The following is a 14,293-nucleotide window of genomic DNA, read 5'->3' on the forward strand; positions in this document are numbered from 1 at the left end:
GACAAATGGAACTGGGGAGTCTGAAGCGGCGTTGTCAAAAATCGAATCGGTTCGCAGTAGACAAAACCTGCGCAGACTGAGGAAAAAAATACGGCGACCGGTGCGGCCAATTGCGCAAAGCGCGGAGATCCCCGCAGTCAGTTCAAGAACTTGAACTATGTATGCTATTCTTTGCCCTAGTCCTACAATCTGTAGATACTAGTATGGTCGAATTGCCTATCATATTATACTCCACTATTATATACAATACATTTGTACTAGTGCTTATCATCTCGAGACTCGTCGAATTTCTGCAATTGCCTTTCGCCTGTAGTCGGACTCCGCGAAAAGAGCCTCGATAAGATCAACCACCTCATCAGCCGAAAATTCTAGACGGAGTTCGCCTTCCAGCCAGAGGAACTTAATGTCGGCCAACGAACTTTCCAATATGTTGATAAGGTACTGGAATTTCAGCCAGTTTCGCACGTAGACAGCGGTCATTGGTACACGTGCAATATCATCCGCTGTCTCTGGCATGAATAGTTCCTCCAGCTTAGACACTTGGTTGCAGAACAACACAAGCTGTTGAGACTGAGCCTCCGATATATCCCCTAATTCTTCAATCTCAATGATGATCTTGTTGATAACTGTTGATACCAGAGAACCAACAGACTGAAGCAGTGCGGAATGTGACAGGATTGGTTGCCATTCCTTGTAGACGTCATGGATTCTGTCAACAGTTGCACTGACCGCGTTTTCACATTCTCCCAGGAATGGTTGCTCAGAACATTGGCTGAAGCCTTGTGCACCGTCTAGCAGGTCTGTGACAATGGTGCGCTGCGTTTGCATCTCTTTGCTGTAGGCGAATTTGCCACACTTCTCGAGCGCATCAATATCAGCATGGAGCCTGGAAAGCTGATGTTCCTCTGCAAGGTTGCGCACTTTGTCAGCAAGATACAAACTATCGTTGTATAGGTACATTTGCCCTGAGTTGAGTTTAAGACCGTAGAACGATGACGCCGTGGCCTTGAACATGGCGAGGATCAAGGTCGGAAGCGCAAGTAGGCCTGCACCTGAGGAAACAACGCGAGAGTGGGAATGTCTGGAATAGAGTCAGCATATGTGTGGGTAATCAAGTCAACATCGACTTACTTAGGTTGCGATATAGCTTCAGAATCTTTGATTTGCTGCTGAATGATTCCAAGGATAGAATCGGGGATGTCGGTTACGGTATACTGCTCTTTCAGTGTGACCTCCCGTGGAGAAGCATGATGTGATGAATCTTTCCCATTGACAGGTTTGCCCCCATTTGTACTTTTAGTCTGTGCATCATCGGGTTGCTCTTCTTCATCTTCGTCTCCCCAGCCCCAAGCATCGGCGGCATCATCTTCAGTAGATGGATCAGGTTTTGTTTCGGCTGTGTTCTCTTCGGTATCATCATCCAGACCCCATGCGCTGACATCCTCTTCATCTTCTTTATTTTCAGAATGCTTCGCTGTGGTCTCATGTTCGTTGTCGTCATCCCAGCCAGCATCCCAATCTTCAGTCGTATTTTCCAGTAGAACCTCATCCTTTCCAGAAACCTCCTCTTTTTCGACGCGTTCTACCTGCTTTGTGGTACCTTGGCTAGCGGCCAGGACTTTGCGAACTTGGTCCAATGAATCGACTCGACGCTTGGTGAGCCATAAACGAGGCGCCTGATTGACCCAAGAAACAAGTTCTTCATACCCCTGCCACCCCAATGTCTCGATCGTATTTGTGAACTTTATAACGTAATTTAAGATATCTTCGAATATATGCAGGCCTTCAAGGTCTGTGGGTATGGAGGAAGATAGCCAGCACGATATGACCTTCGACGAGAGTGTCGGAATGAGTGAACTCGAAAATGAGTCCGAGATTGTTGCTGGAACGTGTTGGCGTAGGAAGCCCAAGACTGTGGAGAGGCGGTCTAAAACATCAGGCACTGATGCCTTCGATGGCTGGGATTCTACTCGGATTGATGAGTCTCCAACCTGGACGTCACAGCTTTGTCCTTCAATTGCGGGTAATAAGATAGGCTCGAAAAGGGTAGCAATTAAGTCCTTCTCGAACTTATCCTTGCACAAGGCGAGCATATCAAGGTGGACCAGAGCCGCGATAGTTTCTTCCAATGGATGCCCTGTTTTATTCAATAAAAGTTGCCAGATCCAGGTTTGGGAGAATTGCTTACCATTATTATTCAAGAGTGTCAATGTACTCGCCGTTCTGTCAACGTTCAGCTGCTTGCTCCAGCGAGCCCGGAGGTACTCCGCAATCTCCCTCCGTAGTTCGCCGACATTCTCTAATAATACGTGCATGACAGTTGTGTTTGAAAAGAGATTGTCTCTTTTTATGGCCTGCTCGGTCGCTTCTAATGTTTCGATTGCATCCATGACTTGGCCCTCTCCAAGGATGGCTCGCCCAGCATCGAGTCGCTGACATAGTCTTTGCACTTCCTCAAGAGTGTGCGTTACAGCTTGGTTGAATGCGATTTCAGTTTCAACCAGTTGGAACTTGGCAGCGGCATCTTCAACCTTCAGCTGTAAAGGGTTTGTATTTTCATGCTGCGCGACAATTTCCCTCGCAGTGACACGAGATCGCTCGATGTCAGCATGAAGCTGTTTTGCTTGCGAAATCCACCCATCGGCGTCGAAGTCATTGTCTCGGCTCAGTGTAGTAATATCCGCCTATATGACATGAAGAATAAGTATATCGTGGATTAGTCGCAGGGGGCTGGCCGCAGCGCGGGGTTCTCAACTGGTGCTACTCACTTCCACTTCTTCCCTTGCCTTTGATATAAGCTCTAACTCTTTTGCGAGAGCAGATACCGGAAACTCCGCGGCGATGACATTCTCAGAGGTTGGGTAGGTGCCCTCCGTTACAAAACCAAGCACTGACTGGCATATCTCCTGCTCCGATGCCTTGTGGGCCATAGTGAACGTGTTTGATTGTGACCAGCTCTGCTGCTCCTCAACGAATGATAAGGCCCCTCTGCAGAAAGGACCAACGCGAGTAACCCAATATGTTACTCGCTTTCGACAGATCGAAAAACCCCTTCAATTGAATTTCCTGGAATGGTTGGCAGCAGCAAACAGAGGAGAAGAAGGAAACGAGCTGTCAACCCCATGTGACTTCATCGCTTTCACCGCCTTGGTCCCAATTCATGAACATTCAATTGGAGGAATTTTGGTGGACTATGAGTTGTGAATTTCTTATTTCTGCTGTTCAGTTTGACTGTTTCTTTTCTTTACACTCCTTGTAGTTCTGATTGACCTATCCAGAGGTCATGTCCTGAGTAACTCTACATGTGTAATTGAGCATTTGTTGGCGTGGTGATTCTCCAAAACAACGGGACCCAAACTCCACTCTCGTGGTCACAGTTCAAGGGTACCGAAACCCAACTGCGTCCAAACTGCCCACGACGTCCTTGGAACATAAATATCAGCTGTTAAGCAGAGTCCATCGTGCTGTCTCGATTCTTCTTACGAGGCTTGACTTGGGCAAACCCTATTCGATCCATGTAAGTTCTTATCGTCAGCTCGCTATTTTTGGGAAGAGAAAAAAAGGAAACAGAAAAAGGGAAAAAGAGACAGCCCCTCTTCCATCAAGTGGCAGGCAGAAAGACACTGTTACCCATTGGGCGTATTATGTTCACCAATTTTGTCTCAGCATGTTTTTGGGATGCTGTTCACCTCAGTCTGCTTCTTCAATATTCTATTTGTATCTTAGTTTACTTTGATTTAGTAGTGAAATCCGTGCTTTAGCTTGTGGTTTAGCGTCGCTATATAGTATCGCCTACTGACCCCTGTACAGATCATTGTCACAAACAACGATCGCAAACTCTGGGTTTAAGGTGCATCTTCAGAGGTTCTCAGGGTCGCTTAGCAAAATGTCCCCGAGTCAGAAAAGCCATTTCAAGTTACTACAGAAATTCAAACCGGACTACTCGCCAAGCGAATTTGTCCAGTATGAATCTGAACGAACTGGCATGCGGGTCGTGGTCATCGACCAGAAAGGCCCTAAGGTAACAGGATACTTTGTTCTTGCCACAGAAATCCATGATGATTCAGGAGCGCCCCATACGTTGGAGCATCTGTGCTTCATGGGTTCTCGCAATTACAGATACAAGGGATTTCTTGATAAGCTCGCTACGCGGGTTTATTCGAGCACCAATGCCTGGACAGCCACAGACCATACAGCGTATACGCTTGACACAGCTGGATGGGAAGGATTTGCACAGATTCTGCCCGTATACCTTGAGCATGTAATTGCCCCAACCTTGACAGATGAAGGCTGCTACACAGAAGTACATCACATCGATGGAACTGGAAACGATGCAGGTGTTGTGTACTCAGAGATGCAGGGTGTGCAGAATAACGCTGCAGAACTGATAGACTTGAGCGCTCGTCGTTTGACTTACCCACCTGGTGTGGGCTTTCGTTATGAGACCGGTGGTATGATGGAGCAGCTCCGCGTTCTCACGGCAGAGAGAATTAGAGAATTTCATCGAGAGATGTATCAACCAAAAAACCTGTGCCTGATCATCACCGGCGAGGTCGATCATGCCAATATGCTTGAGACTCTGGATAAATTTGAAGATACCATTCTAGATGTTATTCCCAGTCCAGATGCTCCATTCAAGCGACCATGGGTGGACTCCAAGCAGGCCCCGCCATTGGAAAAATCTATTGTGGAGAAGGTAGAGTTTCCCGAAGAAGACGAGTCTTTTGGGGAGATTGAGATCAGATTCCAAGGACCGGATTCTACAGACCCCGTTCAAAGTAAGCAGTAAACCCTTCCTTTCATCTCGCAACTATACTCACACCTTAAAAGCTGGGGCCGTCAATGTTACACTTCTGTACCTTGCTGGATCATCCGCCTCTCTTCTAGACAACATCCTTGTCGAAAAGGAGCAGTTGGCAAGTGCCGTCTACTATACAACTGAAGACCACCCCTCTATCGAGATTCGGTTCACCCTGACTAGTGTGGAGACCGATAAACTAGCCCAGGTGGAACGGCGCTTCTTTGAAGTGCTGAAGGGTGCAATGGAGAAAGAGCTAGACATGAACTATCTGAAAGAATGCATTGACCGGCAAAGGCGGACCTGGAAATTCTCTACTGAAAGCTCCGCTTCCTCTCTCGCCGAGTACGTTATCTCGGATTTCCTGTTTGGAAAGAAGGATGGTTCGACCCTCCTAGATGTTGCGACCTTGAAAGAGTACGACGTGCTGGAGAAATGGAGTGAGAATGAATGGCGGAGTTTCATTAAGAGGTGGATTTCGGATGCTCCCCATGTCACTATTTTGGGCGTGCCATCCATGAAGTTGTCTGAAACACTGAAGAAGGAGGAAGAAGCCAGAGTTGCAGCACAGAAGAAGCGTCTTGGTGAAGCAGGCCTGAAGGAGCTGGCTGAGAAGCTTGAGAAAGCAAAGGCCGAGAATGACAAGGAGATACCCAAGGAGATGTTGGAGAGATTCAGAATCCCTGGGATTGAATCGATCCATTTTGTGGAAACTACCACGGCCAGATCTGGTGCTGCTTTGAAAGCGGGACGCCCCGACCATACTGCCCAGAAGCTGATAGACGCCGATGGCTCGGAAATGCCTCTGTTTATCCACTTTGAACACATTCCTAGCAATTTCGTCCAGCTTTCCCTTCTTATCTCAGCCCAGTCCGTTCCGGTTCAACTTCGCCCCCTTCTTTCTATCTACACTGAAGCTTTCTTCAACCTCCCAGTTCAGCGTGATGGAAGGACCGTCAACTTCGAACAGGTTGTCGTTGAGTTGGAGAGGGACACAGTTGGATATGCGATGGAAAATGCCAGAAGCCTAGGCAACTCAGAAATGCTGCGCATCTCCTTCCAAGTCGAACTGGAGAAATATAACACGGCGATTGCATGGCTTCAGGAGCTATCCTGGAACTCAATTTTCGACGTGGAGCGACTGCGAGCAATTACCAGCCGCCTTCTCTCCGACGTGCCTGATTCAAAGCGTAGCGGCGATGACATGCTCGCGGCAGTGCATGTCATGGTCCACTACGCAGCTGAGTCCATCGTCCGCGCCCGAAGCACCCTGGTGAAGGCACGCTATCTCAAGAGAATTAAGAAGCAGTTGGCAGAGGAGCCAGAACTCGTGGTCTCCCGCATGGAAGAAATCCGAAAGGCACTCTTCCAGTTCGAAAACATGCGAGTTTTGGTTATTGCTGACCTTGAGAAACTCAAGAGCCCTGTCTCTGCCTGGAAGCCATTTGTCGAGCGACTTGGTGCCATTTCTACCCTCCAGCCCATTACAGCAAGAAGAGCCTTGCTGAGCGAGGCCGGTCAGAATTTGGGTGGAGAGTCCTACGTGGTGCCTATGCCCACGATTGACTCGTCGTTCGCGTACGCAACTGCTCGGGGCCTTGATTCGTACAACGACCCCAGGCTTCCGGCGCTGTTGGTTGCAATTGCCTACATGAATGCAGTTGAGGGTCCTCTCTGGGTTGCAGTTCGTGGCACTGGTCTGGCATATGGCACCAACTTTGCTTACAACATCGACACTGGCTTTGTCAACTTTGACGTGTACCGGTCTCCTAACGCTCACAAGGCCTTCGAGTCGAGCAAGCAGATTGTCAAGGACCATCTGTCCGGTGCTATTCCATTCGACCCTCTGATGCTGGAGGGCTCGATCAGCAGCATCGTAGTCAGCTATGCCAACGAGCAGGCGACCATTGCTGGTGCAGCCCAGGGTAGCTTTACCCGCCAGGTCGTGCGCAACTTGCCCAGCGACTACAAGGAGAAGATGCTTCGGCAGGTTCGGAACATTAGCGTTGATGATATCAAGGGCGCGCTCCGGGACATCATTCTTCCTCTGTTTGATCCCAAGACGGCCAACATCGTTATTACCTGCGCTACGGTGCTTGAAGAGGTATGATTACAACTGGCGACCCCACCGCATAAAGCGCTTAATGCTAACCACTTCGTTCAGACTATCAAGGAAGGTCTCCAGTCGTCCGGTTTCACTCCCGAGGTGCAGCCGCTCAAGGACTTTGAGGATGACTACGGCCTGAAGGTCGGTGATGACGAGGACGAGGAGTCCGACGACGAAGACGATGATGACGAATATGAAACTGGATCGGAAGAAGACGAAGACGACGACGAGTGATGCTTTTCAATAACGAAACTGGTAGAGATATTTATGATGATTAGAATAGTATACATCAAGATCTGGCATGAAACAACCAATCAGTAGACGAAGACAGGCAGCAAGCAGCAATAGAAAAGCCATAGATTAGGAACCTCGATCTAATGTCTTTTTTTTATGTTACCTATATCTACGCACTAGTCCCATACACGTACGTAGCATTCCGCGATTATATCTCATAGGGCCCCGAGTAGAGAGAAAACCCAACAAACACATTGCACATAAAAAGATCTATGTATTGTATATGGTACAGTAGGACCACCGTGTCCCGTTATATCCAAGGCATTAATAACCTTTCCCCGATGACTAAGAAAAGAAAGCCTCAAGCCCTCAAATGACGAACAAAAGAACAAAACCAAATAGCTCAACAAACCCATCATACAAACCCCCAATGTTGTCCGACGGTATATACCCACCCGACAATCAAGGCATTCCCATCCGTTCAGCACACGATAACAGACACGCCCCCTAGACCGTCTACCAACTCAACGACTTGCGGCCCTTCGCCCTCCTCCGCAAAATGATCATCCGTCCTCCACGCGACCGCACCCGGGCCAAGAATCCGTGACGCCGTTTCTGCACCCGTCGCGAGGGATTGTAGGTCGCGCGCTTACCGGCCAGGGAAGCACTGGCGGTGAAAGAGCGGGTCTGTTGGGCGGAGGGCGTGGCTGCGGAGGGAAGTTGTGTGTTGCTTAGGGTCTGGAGTTGGGGACGGATGGTGGTGGTGAAGTTGGTCATGGGGCGGAGTGGTGAGGAGAGGGTACTGAAAGGTGTTGTTGTTGAGGTTTTGGGGGTGAGGTATCTAGAACAGAACTGTCAGTACCGTGGACCTGTTCCTGAGATCAGGTGTATGGGGCGTGGTTTGGGTGATGGAGTGGTATGGTAGCCCTATGCTTGTTACCTACCTCGACATGGACATCGGGGAGGAGTACGTCCTCAGGGCGGAGGGCATGGCCCTGCACCGGAAGCAAAGCATTGTTGCGGATTGAATGTAGTGTGGACACCAAGAACGGACCGCGTAGGTTAAAAAGAAGAAGGATGGCGTGGGATCCGGAGAGGGATTGACTGATGGGGGTGGGAGGGTAGAGGACCGCTTGGAGTTATCGATTGATGGGCGGAAACGAAAATTGAACCTCCGGCGGAGAGAGCACGGACCACCCTCTTCGTCCTAGAACTTTTTTTCTTTTGGGAGGAACATGCTTCTTCCATTTTAATGTTAGCTCTCTCTCTCTGTCTTTACATTTGCGCGTGCACGATCGACCTTTATATTTACTTCATTTGTCGCTTTACTGAATAATAGACGGGCTCTTTTTAATTGCGCACAGTACACCACCATAAAGAGGAAAATTCCAACACTATACCATAAACCGAACATTCAAACCGTCACAATGGCTACAGGCCCCTCGCCCCTCCCCCCAACATTCATTCTCAATTCGAAGTCCATCTCCCAATCAGCGGCGCATGACTTTCTCGCTGCCTACATCGACCTCGCCGCTACAGACCCCGCATATCAACCCAACGCCGGAATCAGCGAGCATGGCCCGGTTTCGCGTACCACAGCCGCTGCGCCTAACCTCACGATACACAACTTGAAGCGCGTGAAGGCCGGCCTGGCGGGCGAGGTCCTAGGACGCGATTTGGCGCTCGCTAAGCTGGAAGAGGGAGATGCGCAGCAACAGCAGCAAGTGGGGGCGAATGGAGACTGGGAGGATGCGAAGAAGTTCCAGGAGGGTGAGAATGGCGATGCCGTGCAGGACGAGAACGATGCGCAGGGGCAGATGGAGGTAGACGATGCGGAACAGGATGCTGGTGCTCTTGATAAGGAGGAAAGGAAGCGGAAGAAGAAAGAGAGGAGATTGGCAGAGAAGAGGGCGAAAGCGAAGGCTGAGACTCAAGCCGAAGAGTAAATCCGGCGGCAAAGGGAAAGACAGTGAGTAAAAAATAGAAAAAGAAGAGGCTGTTATGGGTCTATGATTGGAAGGATTTGTTGGCATCATTTTGCTATGGGATTGATTCTGTTTGGTTGGGTATCAAAAGCCACGCATCTTGTATTTGGCGTACCAGTGGAGTTCTCTTATTTTCTGTGTTATTACTATTCTTTCTGAACGATGGATTCCCACACTTCTACAAAAAAACACCAACCCCATCCCACAGGACCGGATAACCGAAAAATTTCACAAGTCCGAACACTAACCGAGAACGCGAGTAAAGATAGCAGCATCAGAATGGCTTACAGCTCGCGGTCAGCAGCTTTAACTGGCTTCTCATCATCCTCCGCCTTATAATCAGTGACCTTTCCACCCTTCCAGCCGAGAGCCTTGAGTCGCTCCGAAAGGATCGGGTGAGAGTAGTGATAGCTGGCGTACATCCAATCGGCATCCATGGTGCTCAAGTTCTGGATCTGGAGCTTGAGGAGAGACGAGGCGAGCTTCTCGGAGTAGCCAAGCTTCACAGCAAAGGCATCTGGGTGATTGTTAGCCGTAACCTCATCGCAGCAGAAGCAGAGAAACATACCAGCCTGGAATTCGAATTTACGACTGAGGATGTTCATTAGAAGCTTAACAACGGCGTCCATTGGTGCCAGAGCATCCGAAAACAGAAGGAATCCAATCATGATGGGTTGTTCGTTAATGAAACCGAAAGATTGGTACAACGACCTGTTGTTTACAAAGACCGAGAAAAGAGCAAAGATGTAGAACATGTGGAACTACAGCAGTCAGTTGGACCTGTCTCACACAATCATCAAGCAGGCTAACATACCTGGGCGATACCGAACAGCTTGGTGGTGTGGCTGAGACTCCAATGGCCCAATTCATGGCTCAGAACGGCGACCACCTCCTCAGACTCACTCTTCTCGATCAAAGTATCGTAAATGACAATATGCTTCTTCCATGGCAGTCCATAGAAATATGCGTTGCTGTGAGCACTTCGCTTGCTACCATCGATGACGTGAAGTTCCTGGAGAGGGAAGTTCAGCTTCTTGGCGAGGTTCTCAACGCCAGTCTTTAGGTCACCAGGTTCCAAGGGCGATAGCTTGTTGAACAACGGCAGGATCACAATCGGGTAGATGGTAATGGCAAAGATCTGGACGAAGATACCAAAAAGCCACAGGTAGTAGAAGAACGAGTTACCAGTCTTCTGGACGATCTTGAGCACTGCGCTAATGATAGGCGTTCCAAGCACAATTCCGAGCATCTGACCCTTCAGCATATCCGTAACCCAGAGCTTGAGAGTCTGCTTATTGAAGCCGAATTTCTCTTCCAAGACAAAAGTGTTGTAGTACGAGATTGGTAGCGACAGAATAGTGCTAATCAGGTTGAACCCAAATAAGAACACGAGAGTTTGCGTGATTTCGCCTTGGAACCGAGAAGGGAAGTACTGTGCCAACAAGAGACCGCTAGCTCCCCAGAGCTTGGGGAGGATATCACCGTAGATAAACGCAAGATTCTGAATTTGACCGTAGAGACCAGCAACGAAGCCGAACTTCGCTTTCGCGCGACCGTAAGACTGGAGACGCGGTTAGGTGTAACGCTCGACCTGGATGGATGATGGGCATGCTTACTTGACTTTGATCGAAGACCTTCTGAGACACCTCATTCTCCAAAACCTGTGGGGGCTTTGTGCGCTGCAGGATCTTATATTGACGGAGAGACAGAAGACCTTCTAGGACAAATTGTCCCAAAGAGAATCCCACGAGGACATTCTTCCATGGGAAGAACGGGCGGTCGAGGAGACGCGCCAATTGCTATAACCGCCACGGTAAGCCAGATCAGCTATAGCTCTTTTATCATAAGCGGACAGGTGTCACCGCGGAGGCGTGGATTTCTTCAAAGACATTTGAAGACAAGGGACGTACCTCGAGTATATACATGTTGAAGCGAACCCAACAACAGCTATGCCTCAATGTCAAGGAACTGCTGTGCTGTGTTGTTTGTCAGGTTGATAGTAACATTCCAAGCAGGTTGCGCTTTGAAGTATTGCGGGAGCATGGAGTGCCTTAGTCACCTGTGGTTGTTGTTACTAGCTCATTACGCAATTTTAATACAGTGGAACCAAGAATGTATCCATTGTATGTACAGTATGTGTATGTCATAGGTTACCTATTGTGGTTGCCTGTGAATAAATCACAATAGGGAGTTCAATTAATAAGTGGATCGCCAATAGTTCTATTAGCATTTAGTAGGAATAAATTACTGCTAGTAGGGTACGTATTAAGTAGGGCTATATTTAGCATAGGAGGGCTAGTGTATAGGAAGAGACCACCTAAGCCATAGTTAATATATAAATGCTATATACCCTTCGCGTGTTTATAACAGCGAAAACCACGAGATTGAATAGTATTACTATGAATTATCCATAAGAAGCCGGGACCGAATGAGAGTAAGAGAACTTTGTAGTCCCGCCGTCATGGTTGTATAGGGCTGCTCCGGTACATGTACTATCGACAGGTGCCATGTACTAGTAGTATTCCCTTGGTGGGAGACCCATCTCAATCAATGCTACATTGGTAGAAATATGGCTATAGTGTCCATTATGAAACCTTCCATGGATATACTGATTATTACCAGAGCGAGTATATAGTAAGGCCTTCACATCGTCCCGACATTTAATCATCTACCCAATGCTTTTTTTTCATTGCATTCGTCATCTCCCTATAAGTAGCCCCTACATAGGTTCATGCAAGTAGAAAGAATAAGAAATAAGTAATAAAAATGAACATAGAAAAGTTTTTCCACTGAACAGCGTCATAACACACGTCAAAGAAGTAGTGTCCTACTCCATCCATAACAACTCATCCCCCCCAATCCATCCATCACCTGTTGGACATAATGGGCTCTTGGTTCTTGGGATCCTTTGCATAGGCCGCGATTGCGGAGAATCCCAAGTGTTCTTCCCCTTGACACTCCTACCAAGAAGCATGGACGGCGATTGGTCCTCCTGCGTTCTCTATTCATGGGTAAAACCAGATGCCTTCATTCCTGTGGTAAATTCCCCATGAAGCTTGAACTCTTCAAGGCCTGTTTCCGAGGAATAGAGGGAACCAGAAGTTTGGATTTCCTTCACCCCCCTTCCAGCTGGCTCAATCAGGTCAAGCTACATAAACACGCACATAATAGCTCGCTTAGTTCAGGATGGGTTCGAGGGTGTTACCGCTATCACACAGTTAGACATCTATCATCCAGGAAAAGACCTATGATGGAATAGAAAAATTACTTACGCAACAATGTTAGCCCACCCAATCAGACGCCAGTGCTTGTCGATTCTGCGAGAAATGGCAATCTTCTCGCCAATTTCGGTACAAGCAGGGCTGGTCAAGCTCAGCTTTGCAGCATCGGCCTTGACGCCCATGACCTTAGCACCGGTGGCCGTAGAACCGATGTTGACCATCAGAACCTCGTTCTTGCTCAGCTTAGCAACCTTGGCCTGCTTGCCGTCGGCGGTCTTCACACCCAACAACCGGCGCAGCAAGAAATAGTTGACCTCCAGTTCGGTGTAAATGGCGGGCAGACGTCCGCGATGGCCCAGGACGAAACCGACAAGACGATCGGCACGGCACAGAGTAGGGTCCACACGGGTACCGACACCAATAAGACCACCAGGAACAGCAAATTTCAGGTCGTTGTGCTCAGCGAAGAGAGAAACAACCCGCGAGAAGATGGGCCGGCACTGAATCTTGCCGTTCTCGTCCTTGGTTACGAGACCGGGACGGATTTCCACCTCGTCGTTAAGCTTAAGCACACCAGTCAGAATGGAACCACCAGCAACACCGCCCTTCAGCTCATCAATCTCGGCACCAGGCTTGTTCACATCGAATGAACGGATGACGATCATGTGTGGCGAAGCGGTGAAATCACGGACAGGGACAGGGATGTGGGAAACAAGGTATTCGTTGACAGCATCAATGTTGTACTTCAGCTGAGCGGAGATGGGGATAATAGGAGAGCCATCAGCAACAGTACCACGGATGAACTTCAGAATCGATTGGTAATGCTGAAAAGCTCCTTCTTCCCTCATCAGATCAACCTTATTTTGCAAGATGATAATATGGCTAAGCTTCATAATCTCGATAGCTGCCAAATGTTCCGAGGTTTGAGGCTGAGGGCAAGTTTCGTTTCCGGCAATCAGAAGAAGAGCTGCGTCCATGACGGCGGCACCTGACAACATGGTACTCATCAGAATATCGTGACCGGGGCAGTCAACGAAGCTGAGGGGGGCAAAAGGTTAGCAAACAGCGCTGAATAAAAGATTAAAAGACGGAGCCACCTACGAGACATGTCTCAACAGCCTATAACGTCCTGTGCACCCATCTCTCTCACATGGAGGGTCGATCTCCTTCTCACTCTTGAAACTCTTGAAGCATGTTGGGCGAGGACACTCGGGGTTGTCGCACTTGTAGATCTTGGCGTTGGCGTAGCCCAGCTTGATTGTAATGTTTCGCTCCAACTCGTTTTTGAAACGGACAGTCTGAACCTCTGAGATAGCCTTGACCACTGTTGACTTTCCGTGAGCGACGTGTCCGATGGTACCAATGTTAATAGTGGCCTGGCGCGCAATGATTTCGGGCGACAGAGGGGTCAGGGTCGACAGGTCAAGGGTAGCGGGGTCTGGCTGTTCGGGCAACTCTGGCCGCTTGGGCTGAGAAACAGGGGGTACACTCTTCATCGCAGACTTGAGAGGCTTCTCCTCTTGGTCGAGGGGCTCTTGTTCTTCAATATCATCATGGCCGTTCGCATTCAGCATGGGGGATCCCGGCTGGGATTCATCATCGGAAAAATCGCCGTTGGCAGCCATGATTGCTATGTTAGACCCAAATACAGTAGCAGTTCGGAGGAAGGAGGAAGAGGGTAATGTGGGGAGTAAAGAAAACCGGCGAGGGTCGAGAGCGTGGTGATGGATGAAAATTGCAGCTTGCGGGAACAGAGGCGATATGATAGCAGTTTGGGTCGGCCACTCAGTGGGGTTTGTTTCTTTTGTGCAGTGGAGTGAGTGCGTTGTAGGGCGGTGAAAGGCGTCCCCTCGACCTTTTTTTCTCGCTCTGAGTCACCGCCTCACCAGTTGACTCAATTGAGATCTCCGAATGAGCGAGTGACTTCTATAGAATTGATTGGGAAACT

At 48.9% G+C, this 14,293-nt stretch overlaps 5 protein-coding genes across 5 annotated transcripts; 1 reads left to right on the forward strand and 4 right to left on the reverse strand.

The window, feature by feature from the left end:
• Positions 1-267: 267 nt before the first annotated feature.
• AO090023000813 (uncharacterized protein) lies at positions 268-2,930 on the reverse strand (the record flags this gene model as incomplete). The annotated part of the gene is made up of 4 exons (XM_023235773.1): positions 268-1,081; positions 1,132-2,137; positions 2,189-2,684; positions 2,769-2,930. The coding sequence occupies 4 exons, from the start codon at positions 2,928-2,930 to the stop codon at positions 268-270; spliced, it is 2,478 nt and encodes an 825-aa protein (XP_023090761.1).
• A 956-nt stretch (positions 2,931-3,886) lies between these two features.
• AO090023000814 (putative zinc metalloprotease) lies at positions 3,887-7,139 on the forward strand (the record flags this gene model as incomplete). Its single annotated transcript, XM_001821266.1, has 3 exons — positions 3,887-4,778; positions 4,831-6,902; positions 6,963-7,139. 3 exons carry the CDS (start codon positions 3,887-3,889, stop codon positions 7,137-7,139), a joined length of 3,141 nt encoding a protein of 1,046 aa, XP_001821318.1.
• A 516-nt stretch (positions 7,140-7,655) lies between these two features.
• AO090023000815 (mitochondrial 54S ribosomal protein bL34m) lies at positions 7,656-8,154 on the reverse strand (the record flags this gene model as incomplete). The annotated part of the gene is made up of 2 exons (XM_023235774.1): positions 7,656-7,941; positions 8,084-8,154. The coding sequence occupies 2 exons, from the start codon at positions 8,152-8,154 to the stop codon at positions 7,656-7,658; spliced, it is 357 nt and encodes a 118-aa protein (XP_023090762.1).
• Positions 8,155-9,408: 1,254 nt separating this feature from the next.
• AO090023000816 (zinc metalloprotease) lies at positions 9,409-11,049 on the reverse strand (the record flags this gene model as incomplete). Its single annotated transcript, XM_001821268.3, has 5 exons — positions 9,409-9,641; positions 9,693-9,885; positions 9,939-10,685; positions 10,741-10,923; positions 11,035-11,049. 5 exons carry the CDS (start codon positions 11,047-11,049, stop codon positions 9,409-9,411), a joined length of 1,371 nt encoding a protein of 456 aa, XP_001821320.1.
• Positions 11,050-12,300: 1,251 nt separating this feature from the next.
• AO090023000817 (translation initiation factor eIF2 subunit gamma) lies at positions 12,301-13,970 on the reverse strand (the record flags this gene model as incomplete). The annotated part of the gene is made up of 3 exons (XM_001821269.3): positions 12,301-12,331; positions 12,397-13,383; positions 13,447-13,970. The coding sequence occupies 3 exons, from the start codon at positions 13,968-13,970 to the stop codon at positions 12,301-12,303; spliced, it is 1,542 nt and encodes a 513-aa protein (XP_001821321.1).
• Positions 13,971-14,293: the final 323 nt, after the last annotated feature.

Source organism: Aspergillus oryzae, chromosome 3 (genome assembly GCF_000184455.2).
Source record: "Aspergillus oryzae RIB40 DNA, chromosome 3".
Classification (NCBI taxonomy): domain Eukaryota; kingdom Fungi; phylum Ascomycota; class Eurotiomycetes; order Eurotiales; family Aspergillaceae; genus Aspergillus; species Aspergillus oryzae.